At 42.5% G+C, this 23,961-nt stretch overlaps 1 protein-coding gene across 2 annotated transcripts; it reads right to left on the bottom strand.

Annotated features, from left to right (window-relative positions):
* Positions 1 to 125: 125 nt before the first annotated feature.
* Positions 126 to 23,587, bottom strand: LOC133023236 (myosin-11-like). 2 transcript variants are annotated; one of them, XM_061090210.1, is made up of 42 exons: positions 23,423 to 23,587; positions 21,943 to 22,113; positions 20,455 to 20,611; positions 18,821 to 18,848; positions 18,086 to 18,185; positions 17,724 to 17,744; positions 17,509 to 17,601; positions 17,333 to 17,396; positions 17,124 to 17,222; positions 16,337 to 16,480; positions 15,939 to 16,034; positions 15,720 to 15,838; positions 15,273 to 15,425; positions 14,998 to 15,171; positions 14,555 to 14,728; positions 14,270 to 14,384; positions 13,978 to 14,165; positions 13,768 to 13,889; positions 13,091 to 13,160; positions 12,672 to 12,832; positions 12,425 to 12,533; positions 11,686 to 11,817; positions 11,379 to 11,585; positions 11,153 to 11,290; positions 10,952 to 11,075; positions 10,616 to 10,787; positions 10,055 to 10,267; positions 9,706 to 9,850; positions 7,496 to 7,702; positions 7,149 to 7,253; positions 6,367 to 6,519; positions 5,963 to 6,211; positions 5,256 to 5,468; positions 4,950 to 5,162; positions 4,643 to 4,804; positions 4,211 to 4,339; positions 3,421 to 3,509; positions 2,789 to 2,912; positions 2,493 to 2,701; positions 1,887 to 1,995; positions 1,609 to 1,781; positions 126 to 351 (listed from the first exon to the last, which is right to left on the bottom strand). In XM_061090210.1, exons 1-42 carry the CDS (start codon positions 23,585 to 23,587, stop codon positions 126 to 128), a joined length of 6,015 nt encoding a protein of 2,004 aa, XP_060946193.1. The 2 variants fall into 2 exon arrangements, with proteins under 2 accessions (XP_060946193.1, XP_060946194.1); XM_061090211.1 differs by lacking the exon at positions 126 to 351 and having other exon boundaries at positions 1,605 to 1,781; positions 17,724 to 17,747.
* Positions 23,588 to 23,961: the final 374 nt, after the last annotated feature.

Here is a 23,961-nt window from a genome sequence, read left to right as displayed (position 1 = left end):
CAGGAGCGTCATGTGTTTTTGTGTTAAATTCCAAAAAATTTAAATATTCAATTTAAGTGTAAAAATATTCCTGAAACATGTCGTTAACATTTAACTTGAGCGAAATCAAATCAGAACTGGTCCCTTTACTCATCGGGGGTGTAGACCTCCCCACGTTCGTCCAGAGGGGAGGCGCAGGCAGGGGGAGACGGGGACGGGGGCTCGTCCTCTTGCAGCTCCATCGAGTTCTCTCTGATGACGCTCCTCCGGCTGATGCTCCCTCCCATGCCAAAGCTCCTGATGCTGCCGCCACCGCTGCTGCTCCGAGGGCTGGCGCTGACAAACATTGCCTCCCCGCCACTGCTACCACGCCTGGGAACGCCAAACACATCAGGAGGAAGAGGCACAGGAGGAAGAGGAGGGTCAGGTGAAGCACAGAGGAGGAGCAGAGAGCAGCAAGAACTTGAGGGATTAGCAGAGTGAAAATTAAATAAATCAAAAGGCTGTTAAAGAAGAAGTTTGGAGGACAGTTTGCAGATCAGTAGTTCCTGAGGACAGATGTGAAACAGGAGCAGCCAGACACGAGGAAGAGAAGGAAATGTATAATCACAAACATTGACGAGTTTCACAAAGAATCACGGCTGAATGGGATTTTCATTGCTTACAAGGGGGAAATTTGATCATGTAATTATAACATAATTACGCTCAAAATAATTTTGTTAACAGACGACATGACGGCTCCTAAAAGTGAAGCAAAGCATTTCTGTTATCCTCCATGTAAGTATATGGTACATGGACGAAACAAAATCACAGAAGTTCATGTAAAACTTCAAAAATAGTTTGTCATTTTAAGAAGTTCTTATCACACCGTAGTAGTTTGTTCAAGTGTTCAAGGATGTGTTTGGTTTCAATCAGTTATTTGATTGTGTAAAGATGTGAAATGTCATGATTGACAGCGGAGACTGAGTTGTTCCATATGATGATTTCTACTGGGGATCATTGGAGGAAGTGGAGACGTGTCGCAAATCTTTATTCAAAGTCTCTGGTTGATTTTTATTCATCAACTTTTTATTTCATGCTTCCTTTTGGAGGGAGAAAATAATTCAGGAAAGAAATCCAGAATATTTGAAAAACGAGCATCAAACTAACTGAACTAAAATTGATAGAAATAAAATTAAAACCTTTTACCTTTGTATAATTTATTAATTTGAGCGACAGGTGCAAGGTAGTTCGGGCGGCCAATTGGAGCTGCTCTGCTCCAATCATGTAATTTAAACTCCCTTTGCTTTCTAATATTGCTGCTGTTTGATTCAGTTACTCCATCACCCCAGTATCAACCTGTAGGCTCTGACATATAGTCATATCTGTGGGGGGGTTGATGAAGTTGGAGCCTATAGACGCCAGAAGCTAGCGTTGTTCTAAACATTTAAAACATTACAAACAGTACAATCCTCTCAAAAAGAATGGAAATGTCCTCAGTACCAGATTAATTTACCATCTTTACAAATTGGACACATTATTTGTATATCCGACAGACAGATGTGACAATAATCCTTTTATATGATTCATAAATTGTTTAAGCTCTGTTCGACCCTCAGCTCCACCCTCTCAGCCGTCCTCCGCTGTTACCTCAGTTTGCTCTTGAGGGATGACACCTCTCTGTTCATGGCATCGTTGGCCTCGGTCGCCTCGTCCAGCTCCCTCTGCAGTTTCCTGCGAGCTGCCACCACACGCTGAGCCTCCTCCTCCGCCTCCTCCAGCTGATGCTTCAGCTGCTTAAGCCGCACGTTGCCCTTCTCCATCTGCACAGAGTGGACACACGGAGCGGCTGTGACATTTACACACTGAACACATTTGTCATCTGCTGGTTACAGGTTACTTCTGTAATCAGATTACAGCCATGTTACCTGGTCCTTGTACTGCTGCGCCTGCTTCCTCTCATCCTCCATCTGGATTGTAAAATCCTTCAGCTTCTTCTCTTTCTGACGCAGATTCTTGCCGTTGGCCTGGCGCTCTCTACAAAAACATCATCATGCAGGTGTATCCTTCAGCAGAAGTCATGCATAATGTTATCGATCAAATTAAGTATCACAGAAAAACCCACTCTACTCTCTCAAAATGTTTCTCTAGAAAGTAAATGAAAATAGTTGCTGGTGTATCTCTTTCATATGGGCTCCCTCCTCATCTATAACTAAAATTGAGCATAAATAATCCTGTAACTGTACAAATTTATCGTTAATAGATTTGTACGATAACATTTATTTATCGTTAATAAATTTGTAGATTCATATATTTGATCATTTGCCTAATTGAAATGTCAAAGTTATTAAACGTTCTTTCAAACCATTTCACCAAAGAATGAATCTGTGTGTATGATAGTTCCTGCAAAAGTTTTTTATTATGGTCAATAAAATCATATTACTAAGAGTTTTTATTAACCAAATTATTGTTGTTAATAACTGTTGGAATTAAACCTTTGAAACTAAACCACATCTCCTCCCATGCACCTTTACCTGCTCTCCATCTCAAGCTGCTCCTCGACCTCTCTCAGCTTGGCCTCCAGGGCGGCGATGGAGGATTTGAGTTTGGAGCGTCCCTGGCCCTCGGTGTCCTGCAGTTTGGCTTTCAGCTCTCGGTTCTGTCTCTCCAGCTGCTGCCTGGATGCCTCCCTGCCCTGAGCGGAGGATCTCTCAGCCGTCAGCTCCGCGCCCAGCTGCTCCACCTGGACAGCGACAGTCAGGAAACTCTCAGAGTCCAGCTCCACTTACACATACATTAACAGTCTGATCTCTGTCCTCCCTGAACTTACCAGCTGCTGGTTCTTCCTCAGCCTCTCGTTGAGGCTCTCCATGTTGGCCTGCTCCTCGTCCAGCTCCTCCTCCAGCTGACTGATCTTCATATCCAGACGACGCTTCTCGTCAGACAGCATATTCCTGAACAAGAGGAAGAGGAGGAGAGAGACATTGGATGATGTAAAGGAAGGATGGAAATTAAATGTTAGAAGTCAATACCTTATTTAAGTAATTATTCAGACCTTTCCTCCCACAAGAATTTATATTTCTAAAGGAAAATTATTACAATTGCAAAACTGGTATGTTGATTCAGTGGTAAAACTATTTACCATGGAATCCTTCTTAATGGTAAAGCCATATTTCTTTATTCCTTGTAATAACTTAATAACAAATGATACAATCAAATGCTGTCTACATCTTCATACATTTTTCGGTTGATGTTCATGAGGACTCCTTAATTTTGTTGACCACTGACTTTACTTCTAGCGCTACTACCTGGCTGAATTGACCCACTCTGGTCCAAGAGGATCTATCTTAGGAACTAATAGTCCAGAAATTCACTTTGGCCAATTATTTAATCTTTTACAAATCAAAATGGAAGTGCACTTTGCAAATACATAAATACAGCATCTGCAGTAAAAACACCTACTTTCCGGAGGAGTTATTGGCCAGTTCTTCATGAAGCTCGTCTCTTTCTGCCTCCACCTGCTTTCGTGCTCTCTCAGCTGCTGCCAACATCTGGACAGAGGAAGGAGGACTATGTTATTGGAGCAGAGTATGAGAGAGAGTTGAAGGCATCAGCGTAGAAACATCTGCATTTTCTTCCCTGCTCTAAAACCCATGAAAGCCATCAAGGCAATACAATCATTTTCCAAATTGTTTTTAAACAAGGTTATGTTGCTTTCTGTTATAAATTATGTAAAATAAAAATAAAAGAACAACAAAAGAACAAATGTCAAAATAAGTTGTTTAGGTAATAATAAAAATGGGATTGTCCCACTGTCCCTGATACACTCTAACCTAAAGAAAACCTCATATTAATGTAACGTAACTCTCTAACAAACCACTTATGTTTTTTATGCAGTGATACACTTAATCCTCTTGTCATAACAATAATAATATAGCAATAATAAAAACGATCGTCTGACCTTTTATGTCTTAAATACAGAAACTTGTTTTTACCTATGTTCACAAATTAAAAAAGTAAATACCGAAAAAGAATCTGGGTAAAACCGCAAATAAAGTATTTATATTTGTAAATTCATGAATTTACAAATCGAAAACCCATTAACTTCTTTAAGACATGAGGAAACATCTACTTAGATTTATTATTCATACACAACATTCTCAATGATTTTTTAATGAAAGAAAAACTAAACATTCTGTTGACACACAATCACGACTGATGCGAAACAACAAGGCGTTGTCTTTGACCTCACCTCGTGCAACTGGATGATGTCGGCCTCCATGACCTTGGATCTTCGCTCAGACTCTCTGGCCGAAGTGATCACTTCCTTCTGGGCTGCACGAGAGTCCTCCAGGTCCCTCTGGAGATCCTTCATCTGCCCCTGTGAGGAGCAAAGGAGGTGCACGCTGCTATTTAAAAATAAATTACTCCCAGTATGGGAGGCATGCTACCCTGTTTCAAGATACATTTATTAATTTGTGAACAGGCTGTTAAAGGCCCAAGAGCCAATTCAGGAATCAAAATAATTCTCAAGAGAGTGTGGGAAGAAGTTATCTTAAGTTGTCTGTAACAGAAATATGTTTGTCAGGTCTCACATAGCGGGATATTTGTCATGGTAGCAAAGGGTTCCTCATCCCTGAACAAAAAGAGGTTTAAAGAAAAACAAGTTCTCAAAAAAACTGACCTGTATCTTGCGGAGTTGCTTCACTGCCTCGTCACGCCCCCTGTTGGTGGCCTCCAGCTGGTCCTCCATGTCCTTGACTTCCCCCTCAAGCTTCTTCTTTCCGGCTGATGCCTGACCTCGCTGCTTCCTCTCCTCCTCCAGCTCCGCCTCCAGCTCACGCACCTGACGGAGAGAGAGGGGGGGAGGACATCATTTTGGACTCCGTGAAACTGATGCAAGACTGAGCGACTGATGTGGAAGCAGTTAGAGAAGAATTGGTCTTGAGGTTTTGAGGAAACAAATGTTACACTTCAGCAGGAGGCTGCACCTGTTTGAGGAGCTGCTTCCTCTTCTCCTCGCCCATGTCATCTCTGGCCTGCACCTCCCTCTCGTGCTGAGCTCTGAGGGCCTGAGTGTTGACCTCCAGACGCAGCTTGGCGTCCTCGGCGACCTGCAGCTCGTCCTCCAGCTCCTCCATCTGTGTCCTCATCTCATCCACGATGGCCTCCAGGCCACGCTTTGCCTTCTCCAGGTCGTGGACCTGACGTCAATGGAAAGAAGATCAGACCAGGAACTATTTCATCCTTAGTTAATCCTGGAAAAATTCATTCACATTTCAGACCATATGTCTTACATTCTTTCCCACGTCATCCTTGGAGCTGATGAGGTCCTCCATCTCAGCTCGGAGAGCCTTCATGATCTTCTCCGCCTCCTCTAGAGCATCCTGGTTCTCCTCCAGAGCTCTGGCCAGAGCTAACACCCGTGTCTCCTTCTCCCTCGCCTCCGCCTCCGCACGATCCCGCTCTTCTGCAAACTTACAGGACACGGCTCGCTCCTCTGCCAGCATCTGTCCAACATGAGGACAGCGGAGATTTCAAATAAACGTTACACTGAATGGATTCAACAAATAATTCTATCCACATGGACAAGGAAGGACAAACCTGTGACTTTATTCTTATCCCTTTCTATGAATGAGTAAAGGCTGCTGCAGCTCTTGACGCTCTTGGACAAACTACGCACTCAGGAGGCACGACAAGCTACTGACTGTCAAGTATTTTTATGTATCCGAAAAATCAGCTAGCAATTTACACGCAAGCAGAGAGATATTTATTTTCTTCCAGTTTCACATTTGTCTCATGTTAGAAACTTAATCAACCCGCCCACTCACTCACTGTGATTTTACCACATAATTTACTGTTGGGGCTGTCAAGAAAAGTTTCAGAAGGTTTCAGCAACTGACATACAGCCCCTCAATAACATTTCAGGAAAAGCTAAGAAAAGCTAATGTAAGAATTCACACACACACAAAAACAAACGGAGAGAAAGATAAATCTTCCAGACCTGATCAAACTTCTTCTGCTTCTTTTCCAGGTTGGAGACAAGCTGCCGCTGGCTGTCCAGGTCCATGAGGACGTCCTCCAGCTCCTGCTGCATGCGGCCTCGGCTCTTGTCCAGCTTGTCGTAGGCCGAGGCCTTCTCCTCATAGTCATTGTTTGTCGCCTCCAGCTCCCGCTGCAGACGCTTCTTCCCCTCCTCCAGCAGCTCCACCGCCCCCGACATCTCGTCCAGCTTCTTCTTATAGTCAGACAGCTGCCAGAAGGTGAAATGGGGAGAGCTCAAAGGAGTTTTTCAAACTTCTACACTCATCACTAATGTCTCAGTGAAGGTACATACAGATTTATTTTATTAATCTCTGAATGTCAGATGACACCGTCCTTCCCCCACTCACGTCTGAAGTTACTGACCTGCATGTTGAGGCTGGAGACCTGCCTCTCCACGGCCCTTTTGCCCTCTGTCTCCTCCTCCAGCTGCTCTATCAAGCTGTTCCTGTCGTCCTCCATCTGACGGAGACGTCCGGACAGATTCAGCTTCTGACGAGTCTCCTCTGACAGCACCTCCTGCAGCACATGTGGGGAAAGTTGTATTATCGACAGTAACATCAGTCAGTTTTGTCATCGACTCTAAGTGAGATTTTCACGTTCTTCAGAGGCTGAATCTCTGACTTTTAGCAAGGCGCCATTATGAGGTTGACATTTGTGGTAAAGAGTAAGATATTAAAACAACCACCATGATATCTCCAAAGCCGTTTTCAGATATGACCTCAGGAGCATGCCCCCAGAATTGGAAAACCCAATAGCTCATCTGGTTGTGGGGCCACCACATGTATAGAGGCTTAAGTACAGTCGTCCTAAATGTATGACACTGTAGGAGTTTTGTCTCAGGGGATTTTTGAACCACTCGGACAACCATTATAGGGCCACGGCCAAAGAACAATCTTCTCTCATGTTGGTCTGTAGGGTGGGACACTGTTGCCAATTTACTGTTAGATGTGTATTCCCCTGACTCTAGTGCAGGGGTGTCCAAACTACGGCCCGCCATCTATTTCAATTCAATATCAAAGTCTAAAAATAGAATTGACTCTGGTGAAATCTGGTGAAGTGAAATCTGGACTCAATTCAGGAAGTAGGGAAAGTAAGATTATACAAGGGAACTGTTTAAACTGAACTCCATCTTGAGTAAGTTTCACCTGTGCGTCCTGGAGCTGAGAGGACAGACTGGAGACGTCTTTACTCAGCTTGATGCTCTTTCCCTCGGCCTCGTTCAACAGACCCGTCACACCGTCCAGCTCCAGCTAACACAGAGGAATGATATTCACAGAAATTCATGGTCTTAAACTGGAATCTTTCAGCTTGCTTTTCACAATAAAAGCCTATCCTGACATTAAAGAAGGATCAATGCGATAACGTCATTCTAAAAAGATGATCTATTATTTTTGTTTGTTGCTTTATTCTTTAAATCTTAGTCATGTTGTTTTATTTCAATGCAGTGAGTCAAAACAGTAAATATATTAGTATTATTAATTTTAGGACTCACGCTCATCTTGGAGACTCTCTCGCCCAGCTCAGTTTTCTGTCGCTCGCTCTCGTTGAAGCGTGAGTGCAGTTCGTTCAGCTGACCCTCCACCTTCTTCTTCTTGTGCTCCACGTCCTGTTTTGCGCTGGCAAGGGATCTCAGGTCGGCACTCAGATCCGCTGACTCCTTCTCCAGGGCCTGTTTAGCTTTCTCCAGACCGGCCCTCAGCTGAAAAGAGGAATGTGTATGTGTGTGTGTGTGTGTTTATTGTTTGGCCAAAATAAAAGCCAGTGCAAGGCATAAAGCTAGGAGTCTAATAACAACTGAGGGCTGACAAATTAGTAGTAAATCATGTTATTTTTGCTGTTTCCATAACAACAATAAACTAGCACCATGAACCTCTCTTCATTATAACCTTTCTGCTTAAGAAATAGTCCCTGTTGGTGCTGAAACATTTAGTTAATTAACTGGTCAAATGGCAGAAAATTGACAGATGAATCATTTAAGTATCTTAACCAAATGAAACGACGGCTAACTTCATTAAAATTACAGATTTCCCTGTGTTTGAAAATGATTTTCAGATAATGTGAGTAGTTCATGTCATATCATATTATTGTTGTTGTTGTTATACACCGCGTTCCACATTATTATGCAGATAACACTTGGCTCAGATTTTCCTAAATAGTAATGCACAGCCAGTCAGTATAATTTTCAAGTCATCAACTGTAAGAGTATAATTCAAATTTTATTGAACAAACCTCCCAATGATAACAGTATTTTTTTCAAAAATAAAAATCTCAAAATGCAGTGTTCCAAATTATTATGCAGAGTTTCTGAGTTTCAGAGTTTCAAGATATTTTATAGGTTGTTAAGAACTAAAAATTGTCATTTGTTGAATTTGCAGCATTAAGAGGTCATATTTACTGAAATCAAAAAAAGTTTTAATCAAAAACATCTTAACAGGTCAAGTTACATGTCAACATAGGACCCCTTCTTTGATATCACCTTCACAATTCTTGCATCCATTGAACTTGTGAGTTCTTTGATAGTTTCTGCTTTAATGTACTTGCAGGATGCCATAATAGCCTCCTAGAGCACCTGCTTGGATGTGAACTGTCTTCCACCCACATAGATATTTTGCTTGATGATGCTCCAAAGGTTCTCAATAGGGTTAAGGTCAGGGGAAGATGGTGGCCACACCATGAGTTTCTCTACTTTTATGCCCATAGCAGCCAATGCCCCAGAGGTAGTCTTTGCAGCATGAGATGGTGCATTGTCATGCATGAATATGATTTTGCTTCGGAAGGCACGGTTCTTCTTTTTGTACCACGGAAGAAAGTGGTCAGTCAGAAACTCTACGGACTTTGCCGAGGTCATTTTCACACCGTCAGGGACCCTGAAGGGGCCGACCAGCTCTCTCCCCATGATTCCGGCCCAAAACATGACTCCGCCACCTCCTTGTTGACGTCTCAGCCTTGTTGGGACATGGTGGCCATTCACCAACCATCCTCTACTCCACCTATCAGGACCATTAAGGGTTGCACGGCACTCATCCGTAAACAAAACAGTTTGGAACTTAGTCTTCATGTAGTCCTGAGCCCACTGCAACCTTTTTTGCTTGTGAGCTTGGTTTAGAGGAACGAATAACAGGTTTAAGGACACTTGCAAACCTCTTGAGCATCCTACATCTTGAAGTTCGCGAGACTCAAGAGGCACCAGCGGCTTCAAACACCTGTTTGCTGCTATTCAATGGCATTTTAGTGTCTGCTCTCTTAACCCTACGCATTTGTTTGGCAGAAATCTTCCTTATTTTGCCTTTGTCTGAACGAACCCGCTTGTGCTGTGAATCAGTGACAAATTTCTTCATCGTCCGATGATCACGCGTAATTCTTTTGGAAATATCCAATGTTGTGATACCTTGACCAAGGTATTGCACTATTTGCTGCTTTTCAGCAGCAGAGGGATCCTTTTTCTTCCCCATTTTGCCTGAAACATGTAGCTTGCTTAATAATGTGGAACATCCTTCTTAAGTAGTTTTCCTTTGATTGGGCTCACCTGGCAAACTAATTATCACAGGTGTCTGAGATTGATTTCAATCATCCAAGTGGCCCTGAGACACAATACCATCCATGAGTTTAATATAAAAACTAAAAAATGAATGTTTATGACCCTTAAATCCAATTTGCATAATAATGTGGAATGCGGTGTAATTATTGTAACGTGAGATGTACCCTCTTGGCCTGCTCCAGCTGCTCATTGAGCTCCTCCACAGCCTGACTTTGTTTTTGTCTCAGATCCTGGATTTGAGTCTCGTGGCTCCGTCCCTCCTCCTCCATGGCTTTCTTCAACATAGCAACCTCTTGCTCGCGCTTCGCCCTGCCCAACAGAAACACACGTACATCAGATACCCACAACACATCCAACAACATGGCCTACAGATTATAATTGGCAGCTCCTTCCTTTATGCAAATGACACTGTTTTGACTTTACAGAGCCTTCTCAGAAAAAAGACTTGTGTCATTCGCAGTCTGCTTTTAATATTGTTCGATACAAACTTATTATATATAAATTATTTGAGACCGTAGCTCCTGCTGAGCAGCGGTGGTATCCAGGCTGTCCTCCAGCTCAGTGCGCAGCGCGTTCAGCTCCTCCCCGAGGTCTCGTCGAGCTGCCTCGGTCTTCGCCCTGGCTGACCTCTCGGCCTCCATGTCCTCCTGCAGCTCTGAGAGCAAAGCCTCCAACTCCCGAATCCGCTTGACCGCTGCCCCATGATGATTGATCTCCTCCTCCAAGCTGTGAGCACAGAAAGAAAAAAACTGACCTGACTATAACTTCAGGAGTTTTATTCTTTTCAGAGTGGAAATATCTCAGCGTATGAAAGGGCTTTCATAACACTTTCATTAAGAGCTGGGCAGGACTGTACTGTAGTTACCAAATAGGTTATCTCTGATTTATGGCATATCTTTGGCAAACTCAAAATATCATAAGGCATCACTTCACTTAATTGCAAAGTTTAGTGAAAATATTCCAAATGGTTGCCCAGTTCTGCTCCAGAAACAAAATGTTACAGATAAACGAAGGGCCATACTGTAATTACTATATCCCTCCACATTAATTGTCTGGGGATAGAGTCCCTCTTACTTGGCCTGTGTGGCCTGGAGCTCCTCTTCCTTGGCTGCCAGCTGGGCCCGGAGCTCAGCTAACTGAGCCTGCAGGTCGGCATACTGCTCCTGGAGGTCGGCCAACTCTGCCTCCACTTTCCTCTTGGCCTTCTCGATGTCCTGACGACCCTTCTCCTCTTTCTTCATACGCACTGGACACAACGAAAAAAACAAGTTGCTGAACAAACCTAATCCAAAACTTAAAAGTGTGTTATAGGTATTAGATCCAGGTCACTAAAATATTAAATACATATTCTACTTTACTTCAACTGACTGGAGGCCAATAAATACACAAGTTAATTATCTGCTGACTGACCCTCAAGATCAGAGATCATGGACTCGTGTTTGGTCTTGAGTTTGGTCAGGTTCTTTGACTTCTCCTCCTCCTCAACCAGGTTAGAGTTCGTGTCAGCCATCCTCTCCTCCAGAAGCTTCCGCTCCTGCAGACAGACAGATTGAGAAAATGAGAACAAAGAACATCATCAGACATCTTCCCCCCCAAAAAAATCGTCCGTACCTTCTGTAGTTTGATGTTCTGGTCCTCCATCAGCAGGATGTCCTCCTCCATTTTCTTGACTTTTCCCTCCACAGCCACTTTCTCTAGTTGCAGGTTCTGCCGAGCGTCTTCTTCTTTTGCGATGTGGTCCTCCATGAGCTGCAGAAAATAACTTCACGGTGAGTGGCTGTAATGTAAATGTTGAACATTTTATAATGAAATCAATAATAGTGATAAAGTCGTCCACCTGTAGCTGCTGTTCCATCTCTTTCTTCTCCTGCTGATGAGCGCCGTTGCGCTCCTCCTCCTCCTCCAGCCGAGCCTCCATCTCATGCAGCACCTCCTCCAGCTCCTGTTTCTTGGCCTCCAGTCTCACCCTCATCTCCTCAGCCTCAGTGTACAGCTCCGTCTCTGCATGCAGCTTTGACTCCAGCTGGGTTCGCTCCTCGATCATCTAAAGCACCGTCATTGACACAGAGGTCAGTCACGTCTGCATTTACATAAAATTTATATTTGTAATGTATAGAAGAGAAGAAAACCTGTGTTTGTCTCACCTGGGTGTGTTTCTGGGCGATTTCCTTCAGTTCGGCCTCGCTCTTTGCTGCCACTTCTTTTGCCGTCTTTAGTTCCTCGTCTTTCTGACCCATTTCCTCTTCTTGTCTGGTCACCTGTAGCAGGGGCTTCACCTGATCCATGGACACACACCCACAACTCAGGCTCAATTCCATTAGATTATATATAAAAGATTATTATTATATAAGCAAACAGATGGATGAGAAGTAAGAGTGTTAAGAATCTCGGCAGTCATGATGGTACCTCAATACAAAGGGTTTATCTCTGTACAGTGACAATTTCATGACACTCATATTAGCCTAAACTCCCTTTTACAGCTAATGATAGTTTTAAAAATCGCAAGTTGGTATTTATGACATAACAGCTACAGTACATTATACTGTGATGCTTATGTATTTGCCCATGGATGCTGCAGAACCTACAAACCTAGCGCCCACCCTCTTAGCAGAAACTTCAAATAAACCCAAATAACAATACAGACAGAATGATCTATTGGCAACACGTCTTCTGATATAAATGTTTTTTTGTTGAGTTGATTAAAATGAAGACACTGTTTTGAGCCTAAACAACAATCTTTGCTGCATCCATGGTCTAATTCAATGTGCGTAGGAGTAATAAATCCTGTACATGTGTATATTCACATGAGTACATGTAAATACACATACACGAACAATGTTGTTTGTGTGTGTGTGTGTACATGAATGTTTGTGTGTGTGTAACCTTGGTGAAAAGCCTCCACCACTGCCAGTTCTTGAGTTTAACGTAACATGCACAGTTTCTCTGGATGACCTTCATGGCGCTCAGCTGCTGCTGACGTTTATTGAAAGCCCTGATAATACACAAATATACATGAATCAGATTTAGGCTTCCCTGTGTGTAATGAGCAACATTTAATTCAAGAGGCAACAGTTCATTTTGTGTAATAGATTTTTAAACCTAGTGATATTGGTTGAACAGTTTCTCTTACTTTCGGGCCAGGAAGCCTCTTGCTTGTGCCTGGATAGAGATGATGACGACAGTGAGTTTGATGTCTCTCTCTTCCTCCAACTGAGCCAGAACTCCCGTCCTGAAGAACATCTTACTCTGACCGATACGAAACAGGTTAGGATCCAGATCCAGGTGCTCTACCTGAAGGGGGAAAGTGTGAAGTTTTGCTTAAAAAAGGGAAACCATGGAAAGCCCTGCATCTTACATATCAATTTTTATAATCCAGTTTGATACTATGGTAAAGTCAAACTTAAATGGAGATTTGGAAACTGTTTACTGTTACTGGTTCCTGTGGACATCCTCTCAACATCAGACCTACAGTCTGATGCAGCAGCTCATGTCCAAAAACAAAACAGACCTTTCAGCACTAATCTGTTAACACAGATCCATCCAGCTCACCATCAGACAACAGGCCTGTTTCCCATCCATGAAGCCTTTAGGGATGGCGTTGGCAGCCAGAATCTCGTACCTACAAACAAGAAAACCACACACATTAAACCACACTTTTAAAACAAGCACTAACACAATGTGGAACTACCTTAAACCTATATTCTCTCAATTGCCCAGCAGAGGGCGATTCTGGTTTTAGAAGAAGATAGTATATAGTTTCTCATTCTCTAGTTTCAAGTCTTCAATGCAGAATGATGGTCATTTTGTAAACTATGGTCCCATTTAGAGTCAAATAGACGATAAAGCATTGTATGCACTAGGTTCTGGACACTGTGCGATACCAACACAGTTAGTACCCCCCAGTGGGTGCAGGTTGTAGTCGTAGGTGAGGGTGCAGTGTCCTTGACTTCTCAGTCAATCTCTGCCCCTGTTCCTCCAAATATGTTTATTTAAGGTTTTGAAAAAAACAAGATGGGACTGGACAAAATGACAAACTCAAGGCTTCAAAATGGCTGTGACATCACAATGGGTTAACAGTCGTCTGATGTTAGGTGACTGTTAATATTTACTGCCCTCCAGTGGTCATAATTAAGAACTTCAATGTGGCATTTAACTCTATGGCTACAGACATTGATTTGTTTGTATTATTAATAACATGGATATTTTGGTCTCAGACAGTTGCTTACCTCTGTCTGAACTCCTGGAACACGATGCGGTTGGGGAATCCTTGTCTGCAGATTCGAATTCCCTCCAGCACCCCATTACACCTCAGCTGCTCCAGCACCAGATTAGCGTCCATCTTCCCAGCCTGCGTGACACCAGCAAACCCACAAGCACTGAATATACTGAAGCCGCTCTTCGTTGATTGTAGCTTAGCTTAATCAAAAACAACCTACCCTCTTGTCATGGTTGGGGATGATGCAGCGGACAAAGTTGGGCTGTGTGTTGTGCAGTGTGGTCATCAGTTTGCCCAGCGACTCTTTGTACAGCTGACCCACTGTGCGGAACATTCCCTTCTTGGATTTAGTAGGAGCTGAACTCTCGGACATCTTGGCCATGGTCTCCAGACCCACCACTCGATCCGCTAACAGGTGCAGCATAAACGATTTATATCTCTTGTTAAAGATCTGCGGTGAAACAACTTGTTAAAGCAAGTACGGACATGATGTCCCTTCATGGACAACTTACCGTCTTTCCACAGATCCTGGATGAAGTTGCTAGAGGAGTTGTTGAGCAGAGCCGTCACATTGTCATTCAGAGGATCCATGTTCTTTGTCAGCCAGTTAGCTGCGTTATAGTCAACCTGGAAATGTAAATAAAGTTATAAATCTGTTGTAAATAAACAGAACGAAATGGTCCATTTGTTGGGCCCTATTTTCAGCGGTGGATTAATCATCATTTGCTATATGGGACTGAATCCAAAATAGTTGTAATGATTTTTGTCTCCTTCCTGAAGCAGTCAGTGATCCTCACCTTTCCAGCATAGTGCAGAATTGCGAACATCATTTTATCTTTGTGTTGTTTGGGTTTGGAGAACTTGACGTGATCGCTATGGGTGTTCAGCAGCTTGTCCACAAAGGAAACATCAGTGGCTTTGGGGAACCAGCACTCCTCGTCCAGCAGGGCCAGGATACCTGGAGGGTTGTTCTGTAGGACACAAAATAAAGACATCTCGTCAAAAGTGAAGGCTTAGCCCCCAAGTGGCTGGCTGCAGTATAGCTCATACACCGCTAAAATTAGTTCTAGAGAGTTTTTGACTCTTCCAAGTGACTCTTGTACATCTTTGAAGAATTTAGAGTACGATGTGATACATTAGGATATGATGTGTTAAAATCCAATGTGTTACATTAAGATATGATGTGTTGAGATACAAAATACAATATGATACAACTGCTCATGTGGCAGCTCATCCTGACCGGCCTCTCGATGAGCTCGATGCAGGGCTGCAGGTCCAGGCCAAAGTCGATGAAGCTCCACTGTATTCCCTCCCTCTTGTACTCCTCCTGCTCCAGGACGAACATGGTGTGGTTGAAGAGCTGCTGCAGACGCTCGTTGGTGTAGTTGATGCACAGCTGTTCGAAGGAGTTGTCCTGAGGATAGGCGTCATATTGATGGATTAGAAAAGTTGCATATAAATACAATAAAACTAAGACTCAAATATTGGAATGATCTGTGTTTAGTGATCAGTCACCTCGAAAATCTCAAAACCAGCAATGTCCAGGATCCCGAGGAAGGAGGACGACTGTCTCTTACTCTTGTTCAGGGTCTTGTTGACCCTCGCCAGGATCCAGCGGAAGAGACGCTCATACATGGCTTTAGCCAGAGCCTCCACTGCAAAATCAGCCTAAAGGTGGGGCGGAGGGGTGAGGAAGACACAGGTGCAGGATGGAGAGTGAGGGTGATGGGAGAAAACCTTTCCAATTCCTTTTAATTGCTGTGTGTTGCTGGAAAACAATGCCACAGAAGGGTTCAACATCACACCGAGAAACAATTCTAAAGGTTCAGAGGTGTAGTTTGTGAACTTTCTTTGTGAGTCCTACAGAGACACATCCTGAGAAGTCTGACTTTCCTCCACTCCATTTCATATTCTCCAAGATCCATAATTCTCCGCATTTAGTTAATGAGGTTTGCATTTTACCTGCTGCTTGGTCTGAGCCTTCTGCACCACCTCCCTGCCCACTTTGATCCGGGGGGTAAGGATGGCACGGGTGAAGTCAGTCACATTTATGCCCTGCAGATGACACACCTTCTGGGCAGCTGGAGTTGATGTGATGAGATGATAATCGAGACAGTGGAAGTGAGATGTTTTCACAACTTAATTTACAGAGCTGCTTCTGGTACGTTGAAAAGGATTTACCTGTGTTGTCAGGCATGGTGGCCTGCTCGCTGTTCCTCTCCTTCTCAAGCTTGACGTTGCCCAGCTGCAGCACAGTGGACACCACCTTCATCATCCCTGCAGAAATGGAGTCGAGGAGGGTGAGAGAAAATGTCCCTGTCCAAATTCCTCTCCCTTGCTCCCTACCCCTATGAAGTGCCCTTTGCTGCAAGTGTCCCCCTCAAAAAGGAGCCACAAGGGAGAGGACTAGAAAATCGTCCCTGATGAATTGGGACACCACTCGCTACGTCATCACTACAATATTATGACAGTGACACATCTGACAACTGCAGGACAGACGGGACGGATAGATCTGTTGATATAGTTAGATACAATATATGAAACTTAGCAGAGTAGGGAGAAACAAACAGTGTCTGTACCGATTCTCTCCTCCTCTGTGAAGCCCATGATCTCCATGGCCTCCAGAGTCTCAATGAACATCTCGTCGTCCTCCTGACCAGGGATCTCAACGTGACCCGCCCTCAAGAAACGATAGCTGCCGAAGTCCTCCAGCAGCAACTCCTCTACACACACACACAGTCAAAGCTTTGATATACGTAATGAAACATGTGCAGCTTGTTTGTTAGCTGTTTGTATTCAGAACACAAAAATGATGATCAGTTTTTGTGTCCAGTAAAAACGTTGATGAGTTTATGTTCTTTCTTGCTCATATTTAAGTCACTAATGATGCCTACACTTCTCATAAATGCATCAGAAAATCTGGGGGACAGATGTGATATAGTGTAGTGTCCAGCAAGGGCCAATCACAAAACCCAATGGTAATAAATTCTACTGGAAAAGGTAGGTACCTGCTATCGACAAGGCTCACTGATTGGAAGGATGCATTACTCGTCTATTTAACTGGAAGGAAATGCTGACAAAATAAGTTTGGTTGATGTGTTTTCATATTTGTTGTTGTTGGAAATCTGTAACATTGATTATTGTGTCTGTTCTTTGCTACTTTCTTGCTGGTAAGCTCCCTTTTTTGTATTGCTTTGAAGAAACATTGCTTGTTTTGTTCACTCTAGAAGCGTGGCAGTGCAACATGGTGAACTCTGTGGGAGAGGGGCTGCTCCTGATCCAGAAATAAAGGTTCATTAAAAAAGTAATTCTACATTAGTGTTTTTTATCGAGATCCTTTAAATAACAGCTTAATAAGCTGCTCACCCCTGATCGTATCTTTGGCTCCAGCCACCATGTAGTAGAAGATGTGAAACGCTCTCTCTGTGCCGCCCTGACGGATACAGCGAGACTTCTCCAGGAGGTCTGAGCAGAGATGGTTAGGTAGTTAACCAGCGAATATTTCAATAAATAATGTCACTTGAAGTTTAATATTTTTGAACTTAAATCAAAGTTTAATCCAAGAAAAAGGATACAGGTGTCGATGTTTGCTCCAACAATATAACCAGTCACATCAAAGTTGAGTTTAATAAACTTTCCCTGTGGACAGATGCAACAACAAGGGCTACAGATCAGTAACAACCGGAAGGAAGCTAAATGCCAGAATGTTTGTGTTCTAGTGTCGACTAATGCGGCTGATTTAATTGCTTACGAATCGCGAGGAGTTGTCGTTCTTTATGGTTTTGGCGTTTCCAAACGCCTCGAGGATCGGATTAGCCTGCAGCAGCTGCTTCTCGAGCTCCCCCTAAAGGCCACAGCGAGGTTATACATACATCCCTTCATCCGTACAGACCAAAACACGTCATATGAAAGTCTGAGCAAACTCTTGCTGACCTATCGTCTGTCTGTTTAACATTTTATACTCACAAAAGCCAGGGATCCCGTCTGCTGCTGCTGTGGTTGCTGCTGTGGTTGCTGCAGGAAGAACCAGAAACACAATCATGAAATTCTTTTTTTTTTAAAGACCGTCCACATGACCCTGCCACATTAAAAATGAAGCTAAACACCAGGGTCAGAGGTCAAGCCTTAACAAATAACAGTTTATTAAACCCTGGTTCATTACTTGACTTGAGCAGCTTTTACTTTTAAATTGTGATTAAAGATGAATTGTAGATGAAGCCAATTTGAAGATTCACGACCAAACAGCCTTCTCTAAACATATCATATCGTACAACATAATATATCAATAAATCGTGCATTTTCGGGAAGCTTAAGAGACTTTGACTCACAGGGTTTGCATCCTTTTTGCCTTTGTGAGAGGAGGCAATAACAGCCAGGTACTGAATCACCTTCTTGGTGTTTTCTGTCTTTCCTGCTCCAGACTCCCCTCTGGGTGACACGGTAGGCAAGGAGAAAAGGAAAAGGGCAGAGAAGAGATTGAGCTTGAAATGGAGAAAAACTAAATTGGATTGTCTTTGTTTAATCTGGAGCTGATGTGACAACATTCAGATCATGTGCAATAGACAAGAGCTGTGTTCCATTCCAATTTCAGTGGCTGCATCCTTCTGAGGACTCCACCTATGAAGGTCACACCTGTAGACTGAGCAGACAGGGAAGGCCTTATCGAAATGAGATAGTCTGGTCTATGGAGGATTCCCTCTTTGCGTCACCAGCTTGAGCACAAAGAATCCTTGGGCGGGAAGCAATGTTTGAAATTGTGTCAATTCAAGCCACTGTGCTGTGATGCAATCAGGCTTTAAATGCGGCCTCAGAAGAAGCCAGGTCTATCTCTTGACATTTTAATATTTGATGGAGTATTTGGGGATCTGAACTTTTTTTATTGTGTCAGGTTTGGCCTCTTCTGGGGATAAAATGTAAATGATTAACGCTTCTGGTTCATATTTGTTTGAGCCATGTTGATGTTACGGTCAGGGTCAGTGATGGAAACAGGCTCCTGTGTGTGTGTGTACATGAATGTGCGTTGCGATGGAAAAAGGTTAATAGAGTTTAATATTTGGACTCACGTGCAGAGAATAGACTGATCCTCACGGTCTGTGGAGAGAGAGAGAGAGAGAGGGAGGGGAGGTTAAAAGAGACTTGTTTCTCAGACACGGGAGCAGAGCAGCTCCCTCTTGAGATCTCGTTCGAAGGGAGATTAGCCTCCATGGGCTCACATCATCTAAAAATAGCAGGTGGATGCAGCACTCCGTTGCTGTGATCTCGTCTCACTGCTCCATGTATGGCCATTCTGCAGCTGAATGGAAAATGCGGAGCCGGCCTGAGGTCACCGGTGGACGAATCTGGAGGCCAGACGGCACGCTCGGAGGCTTCCGCCATCACTTCGCTCTCATTTGGTCAAAAATGTACCGTTGTGTTTTGAGGGTGTATGATGCTGTTATGTGACTGTTTCTCCCTCTCCCTCTTACTTTCTAATTTACTTCACATAAAATTAGATTAAATTAAATGAACAAGAATAAAAAGGTGATTAAGAAACTCAAATTAAAAGAGGAGAGGAGGTCGTCGTACAGGCTCAGAATCCAGAATTAAACAAGAGGTGATTTTCTTCACGATCAGGATCACTGAGTGGTTCATCATCACTGTTGATTTGTCTTTTTGTTTTTATAGATTTGGTGACATTTCTGTATATTTGAACTAGTTTTGTATTTTTGGACTCTAGCCTTGTTAATTTATATCAGTTGGTTTCTTGGATTTATTATTGCAGTGCCTGTTCTAAACCTGCCCGTTCGCTTGTCCTGTGTTAATGCTCCAGAGGCACAGAAGGATTCCTTGTCATAAGTGTGTCCTCCTTAAACAGTTTTACACTATACTGTTACTTTTTATTTTTTGTGTGTTAGAAAACTGTATATTTAGTTTGTATTAATGTTGAACGTATCAAATGTCCAAACTGTATCAAATATGCATTCCACTTACAGAGATTTGTGGAATGAGTAGGTAATTGTCTTAGCTGAGTTCATTATTTGTTAGTTCCTGTTTTACTCTGAAGCATCTTTCCTTGTGTGCCTCTCTTACTGGACTTCCTGTCTTTGTCTGTACCTGCTCTAATGTGTCACAACTGAAACCAGTGATCCTGTCTCTCCCTCTCTGTGGTCAGCGAAACTGCAACTCTTGTCATACATGCTTATATTCTGGCTTTTAATTTATATTTATTTTGTTTTTTATTCACACATTTTAAAAATAATTTTTCTATTTTTGTCTAATTTTATACTCCTGAAATGTGTCTTTCCCCTCCTGCCTCTTAGTTTCTGTCTTTATTCCTTTTACAAAAAGTACTATGAAAATGAAATCTGATTGATTGATTGATTAAGTGGATCTTTCATTTAAGTAAACACACCCATAAAACTAGTATAGTCAGACGAATTCTGCTTATCTCGTCCATCCTTTCTGTTCTGTTTTTATTATTCATTATAGTTCATGAACCTACTACACTAGTAGATTACACAAGCTGTTGTGCACATTGTTTTTCAACACTGTAAGGACAACTAATCTCCATGATCCGATGGAAGACAAGAAGCTGCATTATAATCTGCCACTCTTTCATATTATTTGGGTGAAATGACCCTTTAAATCACAAAACCATATTTAAATTCACTTTCCATAAAACACAGACACATAGAGACACTCATTCTTAGACAGTTACCTTGCATCATGTTCCTGTAGGCGTTGTCTGTGATGGAGTAGATGTGTGGCGGCACCTCATGGCGCTTTTTGCCCTTGTACATCTCTATGATCTTTTCAGAGTAGATTGGCAGCATCTTGTAGGGATTCACCACCACACAGAACAGACCAGAGTATGTCTGTGTGTGTGTGTGTAGGGAGGGGGGGCACAGGACAAGAGAGGAGACACGTTAATTTACATTATGAAGGTGAAACACTTAGTTAGTTTTACACTGTTCTTAAAAACACTGCTGTGTCCTCTCTGCATCTTCACACATTCCCAGATCTCTCCTGGAATACCATCCTCTCAATTCTATGATTTTTTAGAATTCCCTTGTTAGTATGTTTGTCAATGTTATCTATAGTTTACCTAAACACTGTGAGCCTGCCTCCTGATTCCTTCTTTTAGGTGCGGCCTTGTTGCTCGCACCCTCACTCTTCGCTGAGGGTTTGGCCTCACCTGTTTGGGGTGAGCCCGGTGGAGCTGGGGCCGAAGGTCAATCCCCAACACGGCAGATATTTTGGCTGGATTTTTGTAAAACAGGAGGTAGTGATCTATGGATCTGCTAATGAGGTCACACTCACAGATCAATAAACCTGCAGCCCGTTGTTCACATCACGTTAAAATTTAAATCCAACAAGTTCAAGTCTGCCGAATAATGAACGAGTGGACTGCGCTGAATGAAGTTTAGTAGAAAGACTCTTTTCTCTGAAACTGAAATGTTACAAGCTTGCATGAAATTTGAAATAAATTTAAGTTACAGCTTGGTATATGTAAGTAGTTTACCAGGAATGTTTAAATGGGACATCACAGTTACAGCTCATCTTCAGAGACCAGGCTCTGAGATTTTTTTGTTGCTATTCTGATGCCGTCGTCTGGTCATATAAGGAATGGAGGAAATGGACTTCTGAACTTCAAGTGATCTTCATGGCCCTAAGCATAAGATGCATAAGCTTGGATTGTAATTGTTACACCGCACACCTTATTAGACTTCGTCTAAGGCAGAGTAGAAAAAAATAACCTGACCTTCCAGTCTATTCCAGTCAGCTTGATACTTAATATATTACAAAGGTTTGGTCCCAAAAAGGCTGTTAGGGTTATTTAGGGGATCATGAAGGGTAGTGTGTGTGTGTGTGTGTGTGTGTGTGTGTGTGTGTGTGTGTGTGTGTGTGTGTGTGTGTGTGCGTGTGCGTGTGTTTGTGTTTGTGTTTGTGTTTGTGTCTCACATAGATCGGGCTGGAGAAGTTTCTCTCTCGCAGGTTTTGGAGTACGGAAGCTTTGTGATCCCCTAAATATATATACAGTATACGTATATATATCTGACTGGAAGGCTCAGAACCTTCTGCTTTAATTTTGTTCACTTAGGGTTATTTAGGGGATCATGAAGGGTCTTCACAAATGTGTTTGTGTGTGTGTGTGTGTGTTTGTGTGTGTGTGTGTGTGTGTGTGTGCGTGTGGGGGGGGTCTCACGTAGATCAGGCTAGAGAAGTATCTCTCTCGCAGGTTGTGGAGGACGGAAGCTTCATTGAGAAAGGTGAGGGCGGCCATGTCCTCCACTTTACTGAACTTGGGAGGGTTCATCTTCTGGATGTCATCTTTGTTCACCGTCACTATCTGACTGTTGGGAAGCTCCACCAGGACCTTCATTATCACAACAACAACAACAAACAGCTCTGTCAAAAAAATACTTTCTGTCGTTTTTAAAGAACTTCATTTAAACCACAACTTTATGTGCGAATATCATACTCAAACACAAATAAAAAAGAATTGTAATCTACAGGAGTATATTTTTTATCCTGATTGAGTTTTATTAATCTACACACAAAAAATATATCCTTAATATAGCTCCATTGTAGATCATTACTACTGTATTAATATTATTTTTCTGACATTTTGTCGATACTTTACAATGAAAACAAACCACTTGTCGATTAAATCAAGGGCAGGATCGTTGCAAAATCACATGCAAAGCAAGCAATTGCCTGTGGCACTGAGCTGAGAAGGGCCCCCTGAAAACAACTGATTATGTTAGTCCAGAGCAAAAATACCTTGAAATCCCTAATCATCATTTTTGAATTAAAATTAGAACAATAGAAGGTCCAAACATTGCATCTAGATTTAGGTTTATGGAAATATACAGCATTGCTTTTAAAACAGAGGAATAGCCATCGTACAGAAACTTTTGAGCTGTTGCTCCATAACATGGACGCAGCAGAGTATTTAACTTTGTTATTTTTAAATCGCAACATTTTATTACCAACTTTATTTGTTTAAAAATGACTTTTCACCCACTTTAATGGAGACAATGGGAAATGGATGACTCAGCTGTAGAAAATCATAGTGTGCTCATTTAACCAGAAAACAGATGTTCCGCCGCCACTGGCTGATTCTATGAGATTGTTGTTTGCATGATCCTATCTTAAAAAAAAAACGATGACAGGTCACTGCCTCTGTCACCTCATCACATTTTAGTTTTTTTTTGTTTCATTTTGTTCGGTGAAACACATGTTGATAATACTTGGTGGTACTTACTAATACTTGGCCAGAGAGTGGCCGGTGAGGAGCAGAGAAAATGTATATCTCTCAATAACAAAACAAAAAAACATGGTTCAAATCATTTCTTTAGTGCTAAAAAAATATTTAGTTTATGTTTCTATATTAAACAATTTGGGGGGACTAATATGTTTTATGTGTTTATTTAGAAGAATATAATGAAACATGTAGGAATTAAAAAAGTTATAGACTTACATAACCTTTCAGCTGAGGTTGTACAGATTCTAGAGATATGAAGCATTTGAAGATTCTCCGGGAAGTGACATCACAGTGAGAAAAAACAGTAATATTTGTTCCGAGAGAGAGAAACAATAATGTTCTCTGTCATGGGAGCAACTATTGAAGGGTTAAAATACTTGTTTAAAAGTATTTGTTGTTAAAATGAGGTCATCATTACCTCATCGCCCTTTTCCTCCCTGATGCTGGCAGGCTCGAAGCCCTCCCTCTCTGATGGCACCCACACCATCTTCTTGGCCATCCAGTCGGCTTGCGCGACACCGCTGTTGCGGAAATCATTATCGAGAAATAGGAACTTGTTGTCGTCCGGAGCTGGGTCAGCCATACTGGAAGTATCACTGTCAGGAGTTGGATGGATCTCTAGTTCACAGGCAGTGGCAGACACAATCTCTGGTGGTTCAGGTGTGGTCGATCCGATGTCTTGATTGTCACTGGCGACTGGTTTGGCCTCTGGTGCAGTGATAGGAGAACAGATGACCTCTGACCTCTGTTTGACCTCTAGCCTGCTGAAGCACAGAGCAGAAATTGCACACTGAAAATAATATTGATGTAATGGTGAGTGCTTGATCGCTGAAGCTACAACAACATCCCTGTAAAAGTGTCATCAACCCGGCCAGCATGTTTATGGAACAAAATTTTATTTTGTAAATAAAGATGGAAAACATAACAAGTCTAAAGCCAGTGTCAATTAGATCGCCC

Source organism: Limanda limanda, chromosome 17 (genome assembly GCF_963576545.1).
Source record: "Limanda limanda chromosome 17, fLimLim1.1, whole genome shotgun sequence".
NCBI classification, from domain to species: domain Eukaryota; kingdom Metazoa; phylum Chordata; class Actinopteri; order Pleuronectiformes; family Pleuronectidae; genus Limanda; species Limanda limanda.
This window is presented reverse-complemented; position numbering and strand designations above follow the sequence as displayed.